Here is a 24,046-nt window from a genome sequence, read left to right as displayed (position 1 = left end):
GTGGTGGTGTGTGTCTATATGTCAATAACAACTGGTGCGCGATGTCTAATATTAAGGAAGTAAGTATTGAGGTATTGCTCGCCTGAGGTAGAGTACCTCATGATAAGCTGTAGAACACACTATCTACCAAGAGAGTTTTCWTGTATATTTTTCGTAGCCGTCCATTTACCACCACAAACCGATGCTGGCACTAAGACCGCACTCAAAGATCTGTATAAGGCCATAAGCAAACAAGAAAATGCTCATCCGGAAGCGGCGCACCTAGTGGCCGGGGACTTTAATGCAGGCAAACTTAAATCCATTTTACGTAATTTCTACCAGCATGTCATATGTGCAACCAGAGGGGGAAAAAATCTAGACCACCTTTACTCCACACACAGAGACGCATACAAAGCTCTCCCTCGCCCTTCATTTGGAAAATCTGACCATAATTCTATCCTCCTGATTCCTGCTTACAWYCAAAAACTAAAGCAGGAAGTACCAGTGACTCGCTCAATACGGAAGTGGACAGATGACGCGGATGCTACACTATAGGACTGTTTTGCAAGCAGAGACTGGAATATGTTCCGGGATTCATACAATGGCATTGAGGAGTATACCACCTCAGTCACCGGCTTCATCAATAAGTGGATCGACGTCCCCGCCCCCCCCCCCACAGTGACCATATCCCAACCAGATGCCATGGATTACAGTCAACATCCGCACTGAGCTAAAGGTTAGAACTGCCGCTTTCAAGGATCAAGAAGCTAATCTGGATACTTATAAGAAATCCCGCTATGCCCTCCGACAAACCATCAAACAGGCAAAGCYTCAATACAGGACTAAGATTGAATCCTACTAAACCGGCTGTTGACGCCCGTCGAATGTGGCAGGGCTTGCAAYCTATTATGGACTACAAAGYGAAACCCAGCCGTGAGCTGCCCAGTGACGCGAGAGGAGATGATGCTCCTCCAGACAGACATTGTGGAGCTCAWGAGACAACTGTGGATGAGTGGAGAGGCCCTGGACACACTGTAAGAGACAGACAGAAACATCTCAACAGTCCAGTTAACTCAGAGCAAGATCTATAAATACATCTAACCAGTTTCATCGTGTCAGCTGATACTTGGCCTTTAGTGAGCTAATACTGTAAATGTTCATTCTCTGTTCTCACCTCTTTCGGGCCACAGTGAGGGAAGGCCAAGGAGTTGTTCCGCAAACTCAGAGAGAAACCCCGGAGGTTGGTTTACCACTTCCCTTCATGATCATTTACCGTCACATAGATTATAGACACCTGATGTCTATTTGTGATTCTGAGAACATGTCATTATAGAATGGAAGACAACCTCTCTCTCTCTCTCTCTTCCTCTCGCTCTCCCGCTCTCTCCACTCTCCCTCTCTCTCCCCTCTCCCTTTCCTCTCCCTTCCTCCATCTCTATCTCTTTCTGTCTCCAGATCTCTCTCTCTCTTCCCTCCCTCCAGACCAGAGATATGGGGGGAGGGGGGGAAGTCAGGAGGTAGTGCGTCTGGTGGTCCAGGCATTCCAGTTCTACGAGAGAAAACTCAAAGATTTCGACACACCTCAGGGACTCATGCACACACACACTAGTCTACACACCCCTCAGATGCCGTTACATATACACACATTTTCGTTTTCACTCTCTCCCTGCAGTAAGATCAAATCAAATTTTACTTACAAGCCCTTAACCAACAATGCAGTTTTAAGAAAAATAAGTGTTAAGTAAAAATGGATAAATAAAAAATAGAAGTAACATGTAATTAAAAAGCTGRAGTAAAATAACTTTAACGAGGCTATATATATGGGGTACCGGTACAGAGTCAATGTGCGGGGGCACCGGTTAGTCGAGGTAATTGAGGTAATATGCAGTGGTGTAAAGTACTTAAGTAAAAATACTTTAAGGTACTACTTAAGTAGTTTTTTGGCYTATATGTACTTTATTTAACTATTTATATTTTTTGACAACTTTTACTTTTACTCCACTACATTCCTAAAGAAAATAATGTACTTTTTACTCCTTACATTTTCCCTGACAACCAAAAGTACTTGTCACATTTTGAATGCTTAGCAGGACAGGAAAATTGTCTAATTTACGCACTTATCAAGAGAARATCCCTGGTCATCCCTACTGCCTCTGATCAGGCAGACTCACTAAACACAAATGCTTCGTCTGTAAATTATGTCTGAATGTTGAACTGTGCCCCTGGCTATCCGTAAAAAAAACAAAAACATATGTTTTGCTTAATATAATTAATGTTTAATGATTTATACTCTTACTCTTGATACTTAAGTACATTTCAAACCAAATACTTTTAGACTTTTACTCAAGAGGTATTTTACTGGGGGACTTTCACTTTTACTTGAGTCATTTTCTTTAAAGGTATCTTTACTTTTACTGTGTGTGTGTGTGTGTGTGTGTGTGTGTGTTTGTGTGTTTGTGTGTGTGATATCTCCTGATCAGTGTGTATCCTTTGTTGTTATTCAGAGTAAAGTGTGCAGCCCCGTGAGTGGGAGTCCTGTGGATGGGGTCCGCTCTTCCTCCTTTGTTCCCCCTCTACTGACCCCCAGACCCAGCCTACAGCAGCCGTGAGTACACACAGACACATGCACACACACCTATCACCTTCAGGTGAACAGATAGTGTGTTGATGTGCTGTGTCTCAAGCTGATGTCAAACAGAAGCGCTGTCCCGTTCCAGACTCCCTGCTGTGGTCCTCTGCTGCTGCTGTGTGGTGGGGAAGACTTACTGCAACAGAGTGCATTGCYCCATTTGACATTGATATTGACTCTTGGAGTTGCCCCTAAAATAATGTATTGAACCAAAATTTCTCTTTTCCAGGCTTATGGGGGTGTCCACGTTAACATGGCCAACACCCCCTGTAATCTACACCATGGTGCATTGGAGTAATCCAGTAGATTTGTATGGGGGAAATGTATTTACTGAACCAGGTGACATAGCTGTATTTAAACCAGTGGCCTGGTCAGATCCAAACTGTCCTCTTGACTAAGGTCCTGGTGGTACTGGTCCTTAAAGGGGTCAAGTCTGGTCTGGACTGAACTCTGGTGATGATTCCTAATCTTTCAAATATTTTATTTTATGCTTGCCACCAAATATTTTCTGACCAAAGTTTTAGCTGTAGCTTTCATATTCTTTCTGAATTAATACTATCCAAATTCACTTTACGTAACTAAGGCTGATGCAGGATATTCTCTGGGTTTTTGTGTATACTGTATATTTTTGATTGATGTTTTAACATATTTTGCAGTATAATATTTGGTTGTTTGATTTTGTTGTATTTTACTGTGGTCTTATTATTGTTAAGTGTGGTCTTATTATTGTTAAGTGTAAGTACGTGTATCTGGTTGAATTGAACTTCAACCACCAAGGAACTATCTGCCTGACAGATATTGTAACAAATTATAAAGGTGTCCGCATACATAGGTTCGGTTAACTCCTAGCAGAATTCAGCTAGGCGAAGTGAACGTCTGTGCTCGCAGACTCCCTTAAAATTCCTTTGCTTGAAAAATGAGAAAAAAGCTGCAATATTACTGTTTGACGCCGTAGCCAGTACAATTTGTCAAAATAGTCWAAATMAATCTAAGATAACTCAAGAAATCTGTAATTAATTTTGACGGTTTTGCCAAGGTCTTACATCTAACCAAGATGTTTGGTGCAMTATTTCTCAAGTGACAAAATGTGCATGAAAACAAGAACAAAGATTTTGAAATTCTTCTTTATTCCATGAATTCCAGTTTGAGGTTTCAACTATTGACAACCTTCCCTGTCCCAAGCACAGCAGACACAAAATGGCATGATAGTGGTAGAGTTCAGAAAATAAAATACAAAAAAATMTAAATTACAAAGAGGTAAGGAAGATATCCACCATGCCTGTATGCCTTCTCAAAACTCTGAACCAAAATAAGAGAATTCAACTGGAGAAATGTATGGGGTATTAGTTTGGCAATCAGAGATACTTACACACAGAGAGTTGAAATGGTCAAAACAGAGGTAACAAGAGACATTGAGAAAACAGTGGGACATTAGGCAGAACCAGAACCATGTATTTAGTAGGCCAATGCYGTTTCTGCATTATGATGCATTTACATGACACTTAAACATTCTATGGCAGCCACGTTAGCTTCCTTAACATTACATGGGGAATATTTAAACAATGGTATGTAACAGAATGTTGGCCTAACTTTCTAAATGTATGGCTCTGGGCAGAACATTCAGCCATTGTTACATTGCTTTATGTTCTGGAATGGGAATACAAGTCAGTCAACAAATCTTACTGTCAAGGTGGAATCTTCAAMTTCTCTGTACTACAGATATTTTCCCTGATTTGGAAACAGAATATCAACCGGTCTCATTTTCAAGTTCTTAGCCACCCATTTTATTGCAGTATGCTCGTGRCAATGTGTCCCTGTTTATGCATCACTGAAAGTGGACATCCATCCACAAACAGGTCTGTAAAAGGTCTGGGACAACAGAACATCAAGTTATTCCTTGAAAACAACTCCCCTCTGGCTTTCATCGAATCAATAGAATGTACCACAAATACACAAACAAAAGTACACTGTCAATCAAACTTTTTTTTGTCACAAGTCAAAAGTAGATTAAACACATGATCTTAGGCAAAGTGTGAAAGTATACCACACAATCAAACCCTACTAAAAAGGTGCACACACAGAAAAGAGGATATGTCTGCTTATGGGGAGGAAGTGGAACAAAAGGTTGACTCCAGACTTGTCTGTTTCAAACACCCTGTTCTGCATACAGTACACCACTTTTGATCAGAACCCTATGTGAATTAGTAAACTCCTGGTGAATAGAGTGTTATTTGAGACTTGCTCACTGGCTGCTGCTCCAGTGCCATGGCATGACAGATGTCCCTTACGTAGTGGTATTGCTAAGAAGATAATACAGAGAGATGGTGGACCTAAAACGAACCAAAATACAACTTGGTTCTCGACAGTCTGCCCATTTTAATATAGTACTGCAGGTCTTAGAGGGTGCTAAGAGCTGTAGGGTTAAGGCCAAAAAACACACTCTCTGTGTGTGTGTGTGTGTGTGTGTGTGTGTGTTTTGTCAGATTCAGGATCTTTCCCTTCCTTCACCCATCCCCCTCTCCATCCTTATGCCTCCAGCTCAAAGCCCATGCCAACCTTGTGGCCGCCTGCGTTGAAGTTCTTCCCATCGATCAGAGCTGAGAGAGTCAGCTTCACTCCTACAGAGAGAYACACCAGTCTTAACACACAAAGTACAGCTCCTTTCATATATAGAGCATAGACATCACCTCTTCCTTTCTTCTAACCAACTCCTGTGGTACTAATAGGCAAGGTGTGTAGATATAGACAGATGCAGCTAGTTATCTGGTGTAAAGGTCAGTTTTGAGTTACCTGGCCGGAGMGCCTGTGTGTAGCCGACTCCAATCAGACTGGCGTTGTTGACTTTGGCCTGCAGGGGGAGACAGACAGACACAAAGAGGTGAGACAAGCATGTATTTGCATGGTTGTGTGGTTCTTGTTCTGGCACTATGGACTGGTATGTGGTTCTGTATGTGTGGTTGTGGTACCCACAGACAGGGAAGCGTCCTTGTCCAGCTGGTATTTGGCTCCGATGCCGAAGCGGGTGTTGTTGCTGCCGGCCGTCCAGGCCAGGTTGATGGCTGTTTCCAAGTGGRAGTTCACCTTCTGGTAGATGGAGCCACCGAACTCTGTACCGTCGTTACTGAGAGGACAAAACACCATGGGCTTCATCAGTAGGGTGCTACATAGCTCTTAAATCAACTTCTGGTGGATCATGACAACAAAAATTGCACATGGAGAAAACAACTCTGTGCAAACACAAAACAACCTCTGCTGGACAGTAGTCAGGGTTAGGTGTAGTGGTACTCACACATTGGTGTGGAGCTGGAAGTCCCCAGCCTTGTATCCCAGGGCAAAGTTGTTCTGGGACAGTTTGGACTTGGCTGTGTCGAAGGCCATCTGGTACCCAGCCAGCCAGCCCTCATAGCCCAGCACGGCAGCAGCGTGGACCGTGGGGCCGGCCATGTCAAAGTCCAGGTCACAGCCCAGGTTGATGAAGTCCCGCTTGTAACCAGTCTTCAGCTTGGCACTCTTCTTACTGCAGACAGAGGGGAAGGGGACAGGAGGAACATAGAGAGGGTGTCAGGATTGCTTTGACAATTTGACAACGGATGAACGAAACTGCCCAAGTGACCGTTTTACTCCCTTTACTGGTGCTGTTTATTTCAAAATCCTTKATGTTCGTGTGCACCACTAAGGCATATGGAGGGAGGTAATGATTGACCAGTGAGTGATTAGCTTACCCAGTGTTGGGCACGAACGATGTGTCCAGAGCCAGCTTCAAGCCCTTAGCCAACTACAGAAACACAGGACAGAGAAGGAGATACAGCACATACACAGGAGGTTGGTGACAACTTAATTGGGGAGGACGGGCTCGTGGTTACTCGCTGGAGAGTAATAGATGGAAGGGTATCAAATACATCAAACACACGGTTTTTAGGTGTTCATGTCGTTCCATTTGCGCCGTTTCGGCTATTATTATGAGCCGTCCTCCCGTCAGCAGCCTRCAGTGATTATATATTGGTGAACAGCAGACACAGAACAATGAGAACAATAGGGGTAATATTACTGACTAAACTTTGGGTTTAATGTTCAGAGTCTATTGGATGCATTTACATACTGGTGATCAATGAGTTAACATCAAGTGCTGTCAGGAGCTGGTTTGGTGCGGTGTAACCTGATTTTAGGCTAAACTGGTTTCAAACTCACCTGGTCCTCCATGGAGACCTCGGTGGTCAGGGTGTTGTCTGTGTTCCATTTCTGGTTGAAGCTCAGGCCCAGCTCCTTKACCTTATATTTGGTCTCCAGGTTACCTGCTGCCTTCCCTGTGTCTGTGTTACTGGAGCCTGAGGTCGCAAARTCCTGAGAGATGGAAGGAGAGTGGCAGGTGAGGAAGAGGGAAATGAGGGATGGTTAACAGCAAAAAAGTAAGAGAGCTCAGCAGAAGAAACTGGAGCATAGGAGAGAAAATGTAGAAGAGAAGGGGAACTGTTGTTACAGGAGAGGAGGCTGTTAAAGAGAGCTTAGCACACTCCTCACTGATGAGAGAAAGAGACGGGGGATACAGAGATAAAGACAAATAGACAGGGAAAGAGATAAGTACCCCTACCACATCTCTGCCAAGCAATTCCTCTCAGGTTTGCATGACTGGCTGTAGTCAGCAGCTACCGTTTTGAGTAGTGGTAGATGCTCAAGCCAGTCATCTGGTCACTGGCAGACCAGTAACCTGTAGACCAGTAACCGGGCCAGTTAGACCAGTCTAAATGTCTGTCCGGGGATAGGAGTCAATGTCATTATGGCCTTAGCAGTGCAAGGGGAATGGTATCAATCAATCAGCTGGGACACTGCTGCAAGAACGGCTGCAAGGAGGAAAAGCCTTCTCCACACACACACACACACACACACAACCTTACCATCTGACAATGAAGTCCAGAGAGGAAGCAGAAAAAAGGCAGAGAAAGAGAGAGGCAGATATCGTTAGGTCAGAACCATACAGATATTCACATTCAATCACTTTCCCACTCTTTCAGAAAAGAAGATTCTAATGCACATAATGTATGTACCAGAGATACCAAAGCTGAACTGAACACACTCACAACCAACTGTTTGAACTGTGAATCATAGATATACAACATCTAATTTACAGAACARGCTTGACTTTTGGGGGAAATGATCGTACAAGTAAAGTGTATTTCATGAAATCTGCTTTGTGATTCAATTCAATCACAGGGAGAGGAAGATGAGTTATCCAAACGGCTGATATAGTTATGGGCAATTCCGTGGAAAGGTCAACATGAGCATGCCCTAATGAAACCACGTTCATAATTATGCTTAAGGTCTTGTTGGAGTTTAGGTTTTATTTCAAAAGTTTAAGGATATTGCATGAATTTTGACAGCAAGTCTAAAAAAAGGCTTTTCAGTCAATCATATTTTATGGCTTTTAGAAAGGGCTCACATAGCTTGTTTTTCCACTCACAGCTYTCCCCCAGATGAGATTCAGATGAGATGTTAATGAAACAATACAGACCAAATTGAAGTGTCTTGAGTTGTGTTTGTGTCTTCTACAGTCTTGTAATGATAGGGGTGTGAATGGCACAGATAATGTAACGTCCATAAGGTTTTAAGGACGTTTTTGTAAAAACATGCACCTTACATCGGATCGTCTTGAAACTTTCTCTGTAAAGATAACTTTCAAGGTTGTATATGGTCTATAATTGGTTTCTCTCTTTTCATTGTCAATGTCCTTTTTCATTGTTATGATATCCATAACTTCCATTACGGTGGTGGATGGGATGGATATTGATGTATCCTATTTTAGCTTCAGAGGATTGTGCCTTCACATTTTGTGTGGTTGTTCTGGGATGTATTCTTCAGACTCTTACTGAAGCAATTGTTGATATCTTGAAAATGACGTTTTCTAGCTAAGATTCTGTTGGAAAATATATGCTGAAATGCATTTCTCATACATGGCAGTACTGTTGTTGTTTTTTGTTTGTTTTTTAGATAGAACAATAATAAAGTGTTTTTCAACAATCTGTGAATAATCCTGGAGTATTATTTTCTTCTTCAAATGAAAGCCCCCAAAATATACAGACTTTATCCAGTGTCCAGAAAGGTGGATTGGCAGTATAGGCACATGTATATTGTCTAATTTGCATATTTCAGAAAAGTTGTAATATAAAAAYTATATATTATATTTATGTCTACATTTAACTGGTAAAGGTTCATTTTGATATATATAAAGTGGAGGGGGAAAATCAGGCTACCTGTAATTATGCAATCCTAAAGTACTATGCTTTCTGCTGACCTTTGAAAAACCATCCAAATGACATCAAATGTGTAATGATAGATTTTGATAATGAAATCTTTAAGATTTGAATGTTTATTTCAAGACTCTAACATGCATAATGGAGGGTGTAACATCCATAAAAGTAGTTTTCCCTCTCTAAAGTAAGAATGGAAATGACAATATTTTCAAAATGATCATTTGTGTGTTCAGCCATGCCTATCCCTCATAATGGCTATCCATGTTTTGACCTAATACTTGCAAACTCACAGACGTTTGCTAATATGTTCACTCTCCCCAAAAAGCTTGTCCATTRCATGTAACATCCAGAACTCTTCTTATTTGCTTTGTTTCTCCAACATGCCAATATTTAGAAGTCTGCTGCGGGGCTATACACTCCCCCCAAGGGGTACTATAAACATACACATCAACATTTACATTTTGTTTGTCCATTCTGTGAGACATTAAAGTTGTGATTTTGCCCGCAAATGTAATGTCCAAAACTCTGGAATCGACCATATCCAAAATGTGTACAGGCCGAAACAAGATGAAGACAATGACAAAAAACAACATAATCCTATACACAGTATTGTTGCCCCTGACACCTTTTAAGAGAATATAACACATAGTATTTAGGGAGCAGCAATGCTATGGGCGGTATCCATTTTGTTCTAACGTAGAGGTAGATTGTAGTCAGACAGTGACTCTCTGGCAGGCACACACACACACTGCCAGCAGACAGTGAGTCAGCCATTTCAACTTTCCTGTTCAGCCCTGAGGTTAGGGTCTAGACATGCAGCTTATACTGTAAGGCTAGACTACACAAACACACAGACTATTGCATGGGTCACTCTGTTCGAGAGTGGCCTAAATGTAAATGTTACACATCTGTGATAAATTAATTGGAAAATGTTTTTTTTTTAATCCCCAGCACCACAATGTAATGTGAATGTGTGTGTTAGTATTTCTCAAATATTACACATCTGATCAATGAGTGTTGCATGGCAATCCCAGGTAAATACATTTTAGCTTAGAGAGGAGTCTACCCCCAGGTAGCACATTTGGTTCATAGGGAAGTTGTGGGTTTTTGGTTTCCCKTTGGTCCTGGGAACGAAGCAATACGTTTCCTGACCGGTAAAACTTTTTTWAAACATTCTGAGAATAGAAGTGAAAATGTTCAGGGAACATTCATTTTTAGGTTGKAGGTACGTTCTGAGAATGTTTTACTATGGTTCGCTGAAAGTTTTCCTGTGAGGTTTTATAGGTTATTTTAAGGTAATTAAATAACGTTCTGAGAACCTATCATCTTCTGTTCTCTATCCATGGAATTAGTCCACCACCATGATGGAGCTAGCATGCCATGTTTTTTTTACTCATATGAAGCTGTTCATTTTAGTCTATTCAAACAGACCCCATTTCAAAGGAAACAAGCACTCATTAAGATCAGGTGTGGCCAATTAGTGGATGCAGCCAACACACCTGAACACACTTAAGGTAGACGATAGAACATTTTGTTGACACTGAGAACAGAGTGAATATGTTTTTAAATAACATTCTTAGAACATTCTTTGAACGTTACTTATGTTTTCTTGTGGTTTTTATGTAACGTTTTCTTAATGTTCTGAGAACATGACTTTAAAACAGAACCATGAGGAAACCTGCAGAAAATGTTATGCTGTAGTACTGAAATTCCCACTTAAGATTCTCAGAACGTCATGTGCTAGCTGGGTATCCTGCACCATTCCCAGAAAGTTGTGGGAAGGTTGTATGCAAAATAAACATAGGACAACCACGCTCTCACCAAACTCCAAGAAACATTTGGTATAATGTATAAAACAGAGGAGGAATTCAATAAATGTGAAAGAGAGAGCTAGAGAGAGAGGTTGTACTTACAACTCCACTCTGGGCCTTGGTCTTTAGGTCCAGTTTCACGATTCCAAAGCCTGGAGGGGAAAAGAGAAAGAGAAGGAAGAGAGGGGGAAAAGAAAAATCATGTCTCTTTTCATAAAAAAAATAGAGGAGCAGACCCCATTTTGATTTGGGATACTTCTCTGTAGCCCTTCGTTATTGGATACATCATTCACATGACGGTTTTCATTGAGGGTCTTCATTGAGGGTCATCCAAGCTTTACGGTTGTGAAACCAGAACATTTGCAGAAAAGTAGATCTAATMGTATGAAACAAAGATGACAAGAGGCACTGTTTGACTCAATATAAATGAGCATGAAACAAGTCTAAAAACACACACACACTGAGTCCCTACCCCCATCCGCTGACCCATGGGGCCATAAATAAGGTTAGAGGTCACAGAGTCCTTGATGACCAGCTGAGGTTTAGGTTCTCAGAGGGAGAGAGCAAGAGAGAGAGAAATAAATAAAGAGAGGAGAGAAAGAGAGGAGAGAGACATAGGTTGGAGTGATCCTAAGAGCTTACAGACACATGAAATATGTAATTGTGTCCTCCCTTTCTCCTTGCGTGTGGTGGTGGTGGGTGGGGGGCTGGAGGATTTACTGACTTACCATAGCCTTTGCTGAAGATGTCTTTGGCGGCTTTTCCCAGGTCTGAGTATGCAGGAGGAACAGCCATGGTGACTGTGGAGAGAGAGAGACAGGTTTGGGTGTATCTCTGARACTACAACATCACTTCTCTGAGTCACAGGAGGAAAAATGCTGTACAAATGGAGCACGGCRTCCAGCACACAAGCAAAACATCACATTACTTCTATGCAAAATAGGTCCAACACAGTACCTACCTATGACTTCACACAGAACACTGCTGTGTTATAGTGAAGTGGKTTTGAACTGAAGCAAACACACACAGCATCTAGGCCTACACACAGTGTCAACACAGCGTCCATCTATGCGTTCACAGTCACACACACACACCTCACGCTGCTCTAGAAAGGTTTTCAACAGAAGCAAACACACACCAACATACACACCACACAGCGTCTACTAACTAGAGGATCTACAGGCCCACTAATACCTTACCCTTGGTAAGTCCCTCGTACATTCCTTGACTGTGTCCTAAATAATATCCACACTAGCATACTAGGCTATTCAGTATGAATGGTCAATACATTGCTTCATACTAAAGTAGTATCCAAAGTTTTGTTGAAGCCTTTATTAAGGTGTGTTTTGTAAAGCCAACGTACTGTGAAGTACTGACGGCCTTGCCAGCTACACTGGCCCTGCCTGGTCTGGTCTACTGGGCCTGTGATATATTGCCTGTCGCTTTCCCCTACATCCCCACTTTAGCCCAGCCAATTAGTTTAACTCCATTTATTCCTGGCATCAGTCCATTAGTGAACCGCTAGCTAGCATGGTTTAACTTAATGTTATTGACTTGTGTTTTGACCACTGGTATACCAGGTAATCATCTCTCTAAACAGGAAACCACATGGCACCATATTAGGGACAGCCTGAATGGGGCCATGGTATGATTAAAGTGTGTTGATTTTGGGGTGAACTGTGCCTTTAAAATCTTGCCACTTCTTTTGCCTAAGTCAGCATTGTTAGTAACTAGCTGCCTGGGAATGAAACGGTTAGCGTGAAGTGGAAGAAGATGTATGCCATATAGCAATCACAGTATACGCCACAGCATTCGCTCTACTATGTGCTGTTGAGCGACAGTAAGCCTAAGCCAGGGTTTGGCTGGTCAGCAACTATCACCACTGCACACAACTGCACTACGCTAGCTTTTATGATGTCACCAGGGTCCCCTGAGTCTCTGCTAGGATAAATTACCGGTGTGTGCATGCGTGCATGAAGGTGACTTTGCCATGGCAGTGTGTCTCTTTGTGCTCTTGCTGGTGTCCAGGGGCTGTGTCCCAACCCTCCTACATACCTTCCTACCTTTCAGATTAGTGGCTTGTCATATTGAACATATCATGTGACCGATCAAGTCCTTTCAAATCAGAAGTCATGAAGGAATGGAGACAGGGACAAGGCGGTCTAAGACTGTTAGGACAAAGCCTACTCTCTGGAATGATAGATACAGGTAGATTGATCAATCGATTCAGATAGTCGAGGGGACCCTGATAACATCTTTGTCTCCGCACCTCCCTCTCTCACCCACCTCTGTATCTCCCCCACCTCCTTCCCTCCCTCCCTCCCTCCTTCCCTCCCTCACATCCCTCACTCACCCTTGTGGCAACATGGCACACAGTGAGCTCCTTTGTTCTGACTGGCCTGTGCTGCTGGACTCTCCCCCTCCTTCCTCACCAGGCTCGCCTTCTCTCCGCCTTTGTCTGACATGACTCTTCAGATGTGGGGAAGGAAGGACAGACGACTTAGGCATGCAATCTCTGTTTTCACAACAATGCTGGTGGTGTCTGTACTTGGTCTGTTTCAGCTTAACTGGACTGGATATCTTTGTGAATTTGTATTGAGTTTTAGGTGCTGCCTTTTGTTGGAAGTGGTTTTGGAAAGGATAGCCGAAGCAGTCTCTTTAAGTTCTCTTAGTTGCATGCGCTATACCGGCATGGTGATCATCACAGTCCATGTAGCACTGTGACTCTAAAGCCACGTATGCAATCAAGCAATCAAACAGTTCCTTTCCTCTGAGCTCTTCACAATTGGCAGAACACATGATCAATTCCCCATGAGCGRGTCTCCAGGGCAGGGCCTGCAACTATTACTCTAATATTGGGTGTGTGAACCAAAGGGTGTGTCCTCAACACTGATAAAGCAGTGCTCTATGGGGCCTCCCGAGTGGCGCAGCGGTCTAAGGCACTGTTGCAGTGCAGTGCTTGAGGTGTCACTACAGACCCGGGTTCGATCCCAGGCTGTGCACAATTGGCCCAGCGTGGTCCGGGTTAGGGGACGGTTTGGCCGGTCGGGATGTCCTTGTCCCATTGTGCTCTAGCGACTCCTTGTGGAGGGRCGGGCGCATGCTKGCTGARTCCGGTCTCCAGTTGTATGTTGTTTTCTCCAACACATTGGTGCGGCTGGCTTCCAGACACTCTTACTGACTGTTGTGGCTGCTTCGCGTGATGTATTGTTGTCTCTWCCTTCTTGCCCTTTGTGCTGTTGTCTGTGCCCAATAATGTTTGTACCATGTGTTGTGCTGCTACCATGTTGTTGTCATGTTGTGTTGCTACCATGCTGTGTTGTTTTGCGTTGCTGCCATGCAATATAGTTGCCTTAGGTCTCTCTTTATGTAGTGTCTCTCTCGTCGTGATGTGTTTTTTGTCCTATATWTTTATTTTATATTTTTAATCCCAGCCCGCTTCCTTGCAGGAGGCCTTTTGCCTTTTGGTAGGCCGTCATTGTAAATAAGAATGTTCTTAATTGACTTGCCTAGTTAKYTAAAGATTAAATAAATACAATTCCCGGGTTAAGCGAGCAGTGTGTCAAGAAGCAGTGCGGCTTGGCAGGGTGGTGTTTCGGAGGACTCATGGRTRTCGACCTTCGTCTCTCCCGAGTCCGTAACGGGAGTTGCAGCGATGGGACAAGACTGTAACTACCAATTGGATATCACGAAAATTGGGGAGAAAAATMGGTAAAAAMCTATTAAAAATAAAAACAATAACACTGTTCTATGGCCCGTATGACTGACATGTTGGCTGACATGTTTATCACRCAAAGCCATAGGCTCTATAGATGACAAGCACACGCCCATCTATGAGAACATAGTGATCTGGTAACACACACACATACAATACTGTGGTACCGAGAGCATCTGGTGATTTGGGGACACAGCGGTGAGGTGGATGATTTGCTTTCGTGGTGATTACCCTGGTGTCACTGGGAATRTAGCACAAATGCACAAACATACGCACACACCTCGCACACATGGGAATTTAGCACACAGGCACAAACATACACACGGACGCACCTTTTGTCCTCTATGCCTGTCTCAGTGCTGTTGTCTATGCTCAAAGGCTTTATGATAGTCAGCTGACTGATGCAAGGGGGGCATTCTGCAGACTCAGCATGGTGTGGAATCTGTCTTTGTCAATCACCCCCCCCAACCCCCACCGACACACACCCTGCCCCTTTCTTCCCTCCTTACTCAGTTCCTTCTTCCAGCTTCCTCACCTCTCCTCCCCCCTTCTTCCCTCTCCTCCTCCCCCCCTAACCTCTGTTCTATAAATAACCCAGGTGAACTCAACACCATACCACATATGGCCACGCCATTTTGAAATGGGTGCTTTACTCCTCTACCTCTTGCAACCCTAACCTCACACACCTCGTCACTCRCGCCCAACTCCCACCCCCATAAATCCTCTCGACCCCTACTTTCCTCTACCTTGATCCCCCCCACACCCCCATTCCTCACTCCCCACGCACAGCCCCCTCTCTGACAACTTCACTAGCCTGTCCACCAAACAATGTCAAACACATTCACTGAGCTCTAGGGGTCACAACGACATTCATAAATCAGCTACGCACAGGACAGGAAAACAACTGAAAACAGATAGGCATAACACATCCAGTGGGATCCTGGGAAATGTAGTTACCAACCAGACATCATTCACCATAGTAGTCCTTAGTCTTTATGCCATTCAAACAAAAATAAGCATCATTGTTGGGGAGATCAGTTAGCTGCAAAAATTATCATGTCAGCTCAAAGAAACTGGTTTGGTGATGGAGACTGACTAGGGACAGGCGAGGGTGACGCTTTACTTAAGGTCTGCTTATATACGGCGTACAAACCATTATTATATGCTTGTTACTCAGAAGTAAACATTTTTTAAACCATATTACCTTGGTCTATTTTTAATCCAATGTTTAACAAACGATGTAGGCTGATAATGTTCAGCAATTAATAAAACAGATCTTCACATGCAGTGTAACCCAGACGGGCCTATGTGGCATGTTGGTAGTGGAATGTGTGAGATAAGGTCGGGGGAAGTGAAGTTACACCTTGTGAACTTCTGAATGTACAGTGGTGCATGGGTTAGCTATGGCTACCCATGCACTTGCCGTTCTGCCGCCATAGGCGAGACCAATGTCTGTGGATGTGGAAATCATGGCCGGTCCGGAATTGCACCAACAACAAAAAAGACGTCCAAAAGGTGTCGGCGTTGGTCCGTGCTTACTGAGGTGTAGCKTACAGCGTTGCCTGAAATTTAATTTTTTGTTGTAAGCCTACCGTTTGTAACAAAAAAACGACACCCAGACAGGACCAAAAAAAGACGTCGGCTCGTGCTTACTGTGGTGTAGCCTACCATGTTGGCCCTCAATGGAACTTTATGAATGCCCATCCATGTGGTGTTAGGCCCACCGTTTTTTAAACAGGCCATTGCATTGGCTATATTAGTCCTGATTCCTGTGACTAATCYATTTGGCTATTTAAGCTCTGAATATCAGCTACCCAACTTTATCAGGAGTTATCACGAGTCTATTTGCAATGTGTTTACACAACGGGAAATGCAGAAATATTTTATTTTTTGCTATGATCAGCTTGTCAAAAATTGACGGACACAAACTTGAAACCACTGATCATGACAATGGGGTGAAACTCACTGTTGTGATTGTCCATTCTACATTGTCCATTTTTCTTTGACCTGTCCTGTTMTTAGGATATGTTGTTTGTTAACATGTCAACAAATTTTCTATTTGATTGAGCGGCAGTTAGGTTAGGCTATTTGATCAGAGAAACCTGCATTTGGTAAAAAAAGTGTCTGTCTAATTACACTGTCATACATTTTATGTCCAGCCTGTAGGCTACAGAAAAGGCCACATACTATTTCTACCATATCCTATATCTGTTACATGATTTCTGTTAGATTTTTGTTGTAATTGAGGGAACGTTGGTGGAGCACTGCAGAGATGCGTCTCTCCAACAGCACCCTGGAGAGGTGTGCTGGGAATTGACAKGCAAAATATTTTGCACCCCTGCCTTTGACAAAYTGGGCACTGCTTATCAAAGGGCGGCATCAGTGCTCACCTAAAAAGCCCATATGCCACGTGTTGAGAGAAATTGTCATTGTTTTGAGCAGAATTATTCTTGTTGTTGGAGGTGCGCCTTGGCCAGTTTAGCTCAGAAAATGCTGCCCTTGTCAATCTGCAGCCATAGGCGYGTGCCTAATCCTGCCTAATGAGCGGTCCGGCCATGTGGCATCACATCTTGACCTACTCAACAGTGCATTCCTTCCACCCAACGCCAGGCACTTCAGGACAGCCATGTTCCTATAGGGGTTGATATTCAGCCTGTGTACATGGACCTATATATACGGAAAAAACGACTTAAGTAGTACTTTAAAGTATCTTTTACTTAAGTACTTTACACCACTGCCTAGATTGTGATTAATAGCATTCTTTTAACGAGTCTAAACTTGAACCTACTAGAAGTATCTATAGGCCTTCTCTCATCAGGCGTATTACTAGGCCTAGGCCTACTGCTTCAGACACTACTACCACAATAATAAGCAAGGTTTGTATCATTCTCTGTTGTCCATAGGCGGCGGCGCAATAGGATTCCAGAACTTCGGAGAGCAACAAAGGTTCAAAAAGAGCAAAACACCTATTGTGCCATCACACAATGTTTTCACATTCACTTGAAATCCCCAATCTTTTTCACCTTCATTCCTGTTGGTGGGCCGACCGTCTACTACCCTCATGAATGAACATAGTAGAAGGTCAGGTGGCTCCAACAATCGAGAGTGGATTATTTATTTGCTGCATGTTACACCAGAACCAGCGTGCGTAAAGTCCACCGTGCCAACCCGAAGATAAACCTAACCCTCCTTGTTTCTGCAGCACAAACCATGCTGTTAATGGGCCTTCAACTTTACAAAACATTTTACAAAAACACGGACACTATCATATAGGGTGTAATTTATGGGATGACATATATTGCCCTTTGGAATAGACAAATGGCTAGCCTAGGTCTCCATTGTTCATAGTTCAATGCATTGCTCTGTTTACAAAAATCTATAGCGCTAGAACTATAGACAGTCTCTCGAAATAATTACAAAATCTACAATAAAATTGAAAATAACTCTTAACCATTTMAATATCCTGCTGAAATTCAGAGACTACATGTAATTGGCAAAAGTTAAATACTGTGCGTAATGCGCACTAGTTAGCAATCAAATCTGTTTATTTTAGGTTGTATAGCCCATAATTAATTATATAGCTTATAGTCAACCTGCATAGTCTAGTGTTATAGGAATCTAATTTGTCCGAATAATTCTTAAATATCCCTAAAGCGTTGKGATATCTACCGTTTTTAAACAGACAGGCCTGTATGTCCTGCAGCCCTACTATGTTGTGGCCTACCACACTGTATTCTCGCTTCCACACTTTACGCGTCTAAGCCATCTAAAGAACAATCAAATAAGTCAAATATATTTTCAGTATCAATCCAATAGACAGGCTTTTCACAATAAAATATCCCTGAAGGTGCCATGAATTTCCTACCTTATTTGAGGGGCGATGAGCGAAGTTTCAGAACGTTCTGTGTCTCGCGCAATAGGGCACAGTGAAGGAGAAAGCACAGAGTTGCGGACTGAGCAGGCGCAATCATTCTGACACAAAAGGCGGGGTCATTGTGTAATTGTCATTGAACAAAGAGAGAAGTAGCCAATAACTGTTTTCGAAAGCTTGTTTATGTTTATGGTTTGCAGTAGCCTTCAAGCTCAGGGCTGYGGAGTAACAGATTACAAAACAAATAAATAAACTGTAACTGTAATCCATTACTTTACCCGCAAAGATATTGTAATCAGATTACAGATACTTTTGAGAAAAAAATAGATGATTACTTCTAGGATTACTTTTAAAGCTGCAATATGTAACTTTTTGGYTGACAAGACCAAATTGAGTTATAGATCGGTCATTCTCATTGAAAGTAAGTCTAAGAAACGGTAGATCTATTCTATGTGCACTATTTTTATCCTTCCCGTTCTTAAATTTCATTTTTTTGTCTTTTACTTTCGGTTTTGGACACCAACTTCAACCAGCTGAAAATACAATATTTTGGGTTATTGAAATACATTTCACAGTGGTTTAGATGGTACAATGATTCTCTACAGTATACATTGCTAATTTTATCCCATAAACTGAAATTAGGCTATTAGAATTTTTGCAACCAGGAAACGGTGGAGTGATTTCTGCATATTGCACTGTTAAACTCAGAAAGGATTTCTTTGACACCTTTCTGTTTTCTCAATYACATTCAAATCAGCATTGAAAAAAYGTTCAAGTTTGTTCTGCCTGAGCGAGTCAAGGGCCTTAGTACGGGTCTTAGMTAAAGTTGAAGCTCATTAACTGCATTCCTATACTATTTAAAAACCCTCAAGACATCAATCAGGAAGTTAAAGCTTGGTCGCAAACGGGTCTTCCAAATGGACAATGACCCCAAACATACTTCCAAAGTTGTGGCAAAATGGCTTAAGGACAACAAAGTCAAGGCATTGGAGTGGCCATCACAAAGCCCTGACCTCAATCCCATAGAAAATTTGTGGGCAGAACTGAAAAAGCGTGTGCGAGCAAGGAGGCCTACAAACCTGACTCAGTTACAGCAGCTCTGTCAGGAGGAATGGGCCAAAATTCACCCAACTTATTGTGGGAAGCTTGTGGAAGGCTACCCGAAACATTTGACCCAGGTTAAACAATTTAAAGGCAATGCTACTATATACTAATTGAGTGTATGTAAACTTCTGACCCAGTGGGAATGTGATGAAATAAATAAAAGCTGAAATAAATCATTCTCTCTACTATTATTCTGACATTTCACATTCTTAAAATATAGTGGTGATCCTTACTGACCTAAAACAGGGGAMTTTTACTTGGATTAAATGTCAGGAATTGTGAAAACTGAGTTTAAATGTATTTGGCTAAGGTGTATGTAAACTTCCTACTTCAACTGTATGTGAGAATGCTGTTCACCGACTACAGCTTAGTGTTCAACACCGTAGTGCTAAATAGCGGACTTAACATTTAAGAGCTAACAACCACATTTTCTCTAACAGCAGGTCATGGTCGGAGTGTTTTTTTTCTAACTGGCTAGCAAGCTAGCTACTTTTTTACTGACATGATAACGTTACTTTCTGAKATGTGAACTCAGTGAAAAACCTCTAGCTAGCTAGCTAACCCAATTTAGAATTGCTGTATTGGTCTCTGTGTTGCAACAGGTGTTCAGGGATGTGTGAGGGTCCCTCCATTATATCTGAGCACATACCCCCAGAGCACTCCTTTTTCCCCAAATACTACAAACGTCCTGTCTCTGGTAAGATAGCTAACATGTACAGCTTTTAAAAATCCCAATAATTGTTGGTACAACATGTCACCCAGTGTCTTACTGTTCATTGTCTTCCTTACACTCCCATCCTTCTGTGGARGAGTCTTATCCCAGCTAGGGGTCGTCTGGAGGGGAACGCTGATGGGAGTCCAGCCTTTCTCTCTGGTCCCCTTACCCCGGACCCTGTGTTGTACTCAGGCTMCTACAGCACACCCATCCCTCAGCACCAATGAATTAGCCCTAACGCCACACACATCCTGGAYAGGGGCCAGAGAGGGGTGACAGGGGCCCTGCTCAAACTGGAGGGGTTCTCCCTCTTTCTCAACGCCATGTCAAATTCAAAGCCACATCTGTGGTTGGAGTGCATGCTTAGAATAGTTAGACTTTATCTCATTGTAGTACATTATATGCAAGGGTGGTGGCTGTTGTTTAATATACAGGAAAATATATTCAAAAGGTTAAACAGACACGGTTAGACTGTGGTACCTCTCTCACGTTCCATGTAATCTCGGTTTGTCCCACAGAGCAGCTGGTGRGTGACTACGGAAAAGAGAACGTACGTCGGGTGAGGGAGATCCCCCTCACTTCGTCCAGCCACCCAAAACCATACAGGGAACCAGGGTTTACAGGTGAGATAGGCACCTTAAAATAGCCTCTGATTGAACGAATGGATGAACTTTGACTCCAGCTCAAATGTAAACATGTATTCCTCCAATGAGGATATTAGCTGTGTATTGGCATATCTTCCTCCACAGCTGAAGGTTTTTGATAACAAAGAGACYCATATTATTCAACTTACATTTTCCTCCAAATGTGGCTGAGCATCTCTTYTGTACTCTGTCTGTTTTCCGCTAAGGACCATGTTGAACATAAATGTRTCTCTCTCTCTCTGACTTGCTSTTTTGACCTTGATTCTCAGAATGCCTGGTTATGAAAAGCCAACTGACATTAACTCCTAAGTTATTGAACTGTTGCACCCTCTATAGCCACCACAGTTATTATTTGCCCTGCTGGTCATCTATAAACGTCTGGGATTGCGATCTTAAATGGCCACATGTACTCTTAAATCTCCACCCGGCACAGCCAGAAGAGGACTGGCCACCCCTCTGAGTCTGGTTCCTCTTTATGTTTCTTCCTAGGTTCCTGCCTTGTAGGGAGTTTTTCCTAGCCATTGTGCTTCTACATGTGCATTACTTGCTCTTTGGGGTTTTAGGCTGGGTACCTGTAAAGCACTGTGACAACTGATGTAAAAGGGTTTTATAAAATACATTTGATTGATTGATGATGAGCCCAAATGCATGCTTAAGTGGAGTGGATTCTCAATACAATTGCGGTAGAATCAAGGCGAATTTGAGTATTGTCCAAAACAGGTATTCCCAAACTGGGGTATGCGCAATGCRGTCYGGGGTYCGCCAAATAKAAATGTGATTCACATTTTRTTTWTTTTATATATAAATAWWTWWWWWWTTCTCTTCACATTTTCAAACATTTATATTTTCCYAAGGGGCTAAACATTTGGGTGAGGTTTTTTTCTCGCCTGAGTAGCCTCGTTTCACTGCCAAAAATAAAATGTAACCATCTAGTGTTCATCGAAATAACAACACAATGTCAAATACAGGTAGCCTAGTCAAATAATTAACATCCAATCACATTAACCGTTACTRTCTRGCYGGAATTCCACTAATGGTCCGTATGTAGCCAAACGTAGCTGCTGCTCATGATGATATCTGTACTGATGGCGCAAAAGCCATGACAAGGAGACATAGTGGAGTGGTAACACGCGTGCAAGCAGTTGCTCCCAACGCCACTTGGATACACTGCAGCATCCACCGAGAGGCTCTTGCTGCCAAMGGAATGCCWGACAGCTTTAAATACTTTTTGGACACTACAGTGAAAATGGTTAACTTTGTTAAAGCAAGGCCCCTGAACTCTCYTGTATTTTCTGCATTATGCAATGATATGGGCAGRGACCATGTAAACGCTTTTACAACAGACAGAAGTGCGCTCGTTATCAAAGGGCAAAGTATTGACACGTTTTTTTAAATTGAGAGACGAGCTTAAAGTTTTCTTTACTGACCATGATTTTCACTTGTCTGATCACTTGAATGATGACAAGTTTCTCACACGACTGGCCTATCTGGGTGATGTTTTTTCTCACCTGAATGATCTGAATCTAGGATTACAGGGACTCTCCGTAACTATTTACAATGTGCGGGACAAAATTAAGGCTATGATTAAGAAGTTGGAGCCCTTCTCTGTCTGCATTAACAAGGACAACACACAGGTCTTTCCATCATTGTATGATTTTTTGTGTGCAAATGAACTCAAGCTTACGGACAATGTCAAATGTGATATAGCGAAGCACCTGAGTGAGTTGGGTGCGCAATTACGCAGGTACTTTCCCGAAATAGATGACACAAACAACTGGATTCGTTATCCCTTTCATGCCCTGCCTCCAGTCCATTTACCGATATCTGAACAAGAGAGACTCATCGAAATTGCAACAAARGGTTCTGTGAAAATTGTATTTAATCAGAAGCCACTGCCAGATTTCTGGATTGGGCTGCGCTCAGAGTATCCTACCATTGGCAAATCGCGCTGTMAAGACACTGATGCCCTTTGCAACCACGTACCTATGTGAGAGTGGATTCTCGGCCCTCACTAGCATGAAAACTAAATACAGGCACATACTGTGTGTGGAAAATGATTTAAGACTGAGACTCTCTCCAATACAATCCAAAAATGCAGAGTTATGTACATCCTTTCAAGCACACCCTTCTCATTAACCTGTGGTYAGTTATTCTCAATTTTCAATGAACAAATAAGGTTTTATATGTAAGATGGTTAAATAAAGACCAAAATTATTGATTATATTATTATTTGTGCCCTGGTCCTATAAGAGCTCTTTTTCACTTCCCACAAGCCGGTTTGTGACAAACTCACTCATTCTTATGTTTAATAAATGTAACAACATTTGAGAGTGCGCTGACCCTGGTGCTAGAYGGGGTACWCTGCTGGAGGTTGAATGTTTGAAGGGGTACGGGACTATAAAAAGTTTGGGAACCACTGGTCCAAATGAATGGAAAACGGAGCAAAGTAGTGTACAGTGATGAGAATGTCCCTTCATATCTAGTAGGAGTATGGTTTGTTAATGAGGAGCAGCTGAGCAGATGACCAATCTTGAAGAAATCATTTGAGTTATCCAAACTGGTGGAGAGAGTGCTYGGTTTGATTTTTTGTGCTTCTGCGGATCAGAAGGAACYTTTGTTGCGTCTCACCCAATTTGATAAGTTTGAAGTGTCATGTGTGTTTRTTTGGAACAGGGCACCCCTCAAGGGGGTTATATCTGACGTCTTGTGGGAAGTCGATTTTGAAGAGATTAAAAATATTCCTGGAGTGATTGATGCARGTTGGATGAATCGTATGGTGAATGGTGAAAAAGTTAAGTCTATCTGTTCTTTTATATGGAGTCTCTTCCTACTCAAGTGCAGTTGGGGTATATAAACTACAGAGTCAGAGCATTTATCCAAAGACCAATGCAGTGTGATCATTGTAAAGCTTTTGCTCATGTGACATGTTGCAAATGTGGTTGGAACCAAAAAGCTACATATTTCAATTGCCCGACAAGGGTTAAAGAGAATGAGATGTCCAAAGTCAGTGCTGTCCAGAGCATTTCATATGCAGCATATGTGTTTCACCAGCAGGACCCTGACATGTTAAAGGTTAAGAAGGTGGACTTTGAGGCCTTTATAGCTGGTGGAGAGAAGGTCCAGGAAGATAGATATTGTGGATGCGGCAATATTTCTCAGCAGAGCAGCCCTAGAGCCTGAGAAGGYAGATATCGAGATTTGAAAGAAGGAAGAAGTGGYAGTTTTGTTTTGTTTTTGTCAATGTACTATTTTATTTGGGTGGATATGGATTTTCTTTTTACCTTGTTTTGGTTTTTCAACCGTCCACTTGGTGGCAGCAATACTCATTTTGGG

The 24,046-nt window shown here is 42.5% G+C and overlaps 1 protein-coding gene across 3 annotated transcripts; it reads right to left on the bottom strand.

Moving 5' to 3' along the window:
• Nucleotides 1–4,415: 4,415 nt before the first annotated feature.
• LOC111973756 (voltage-dependent anion-selective channel protein 2) lies at nt 4,416–18,354 on the bottom strand. Of its 3 annotated transcripts, none has more exons than XM_024001146.2 (10): nt 18,245–18,354; nt 13,018–13,133; nt 11,393–11,464; nt 10,767–10,816; nt 6,797–6,949; nt 6,331–6,383; nt 5,898–6,125; nt 5,579–5,729; nt 5,399–5,456; nt 4,416–5,226 (listed from the first exon to the last, which is right to left on the bottom strand). In XM_024001146.2, the coding sequence occupies exons 2-10, from the start codon at nt 13,127–13,129 to the stop codon at nt 5,135–5,137; spliced, it is 969 nt and encodes a 322-aa protein (XP_023856914.1). In that variant the 5' UTR covers nt 13,130–13,133; nt 18,245–18,354; the 3' UTR covers nt 4,416–5,134. The 3 variants fall into 3 exon arrangements, with proteins under 3 accessions (XP_023856914.1, XP_070303162.1, XP_070303163.1); XM_070447062.1 differs by having other exon boundaries at nt 4,906–5,226; nt 5,395–5,456; nt 18,245–18,329; XM_070447061.1 differs by lacking the exon at nt 13,018–13,133 and having other exon boundaries at nt 18,245–18,333.
• Nucleotides 18,355–24,046: the final 5,692 nt, after the last annotated feature.

This window comes from Salvelinus sp. IW2-2015, linkage group LG15 (genome assembly GCF_002910315.2).
Source record: "Salvelinus sp. IW2-2015 linkage group LG15, ASM291031v2, whole genome shotgun sequence".
Taxonomy (NCBI): Eukaryota; Metazoa; Chordata; class Actinopteri; order Salmoniformes; family Salmonidae; genus Salvelinus; species Salvelinus sp. IW2-2015.
The sequence above is the reverse complement of the archived record's forward strand: the minus strand, read 5'-3'. Positions and strand labels throughout refer to the sequence as shown.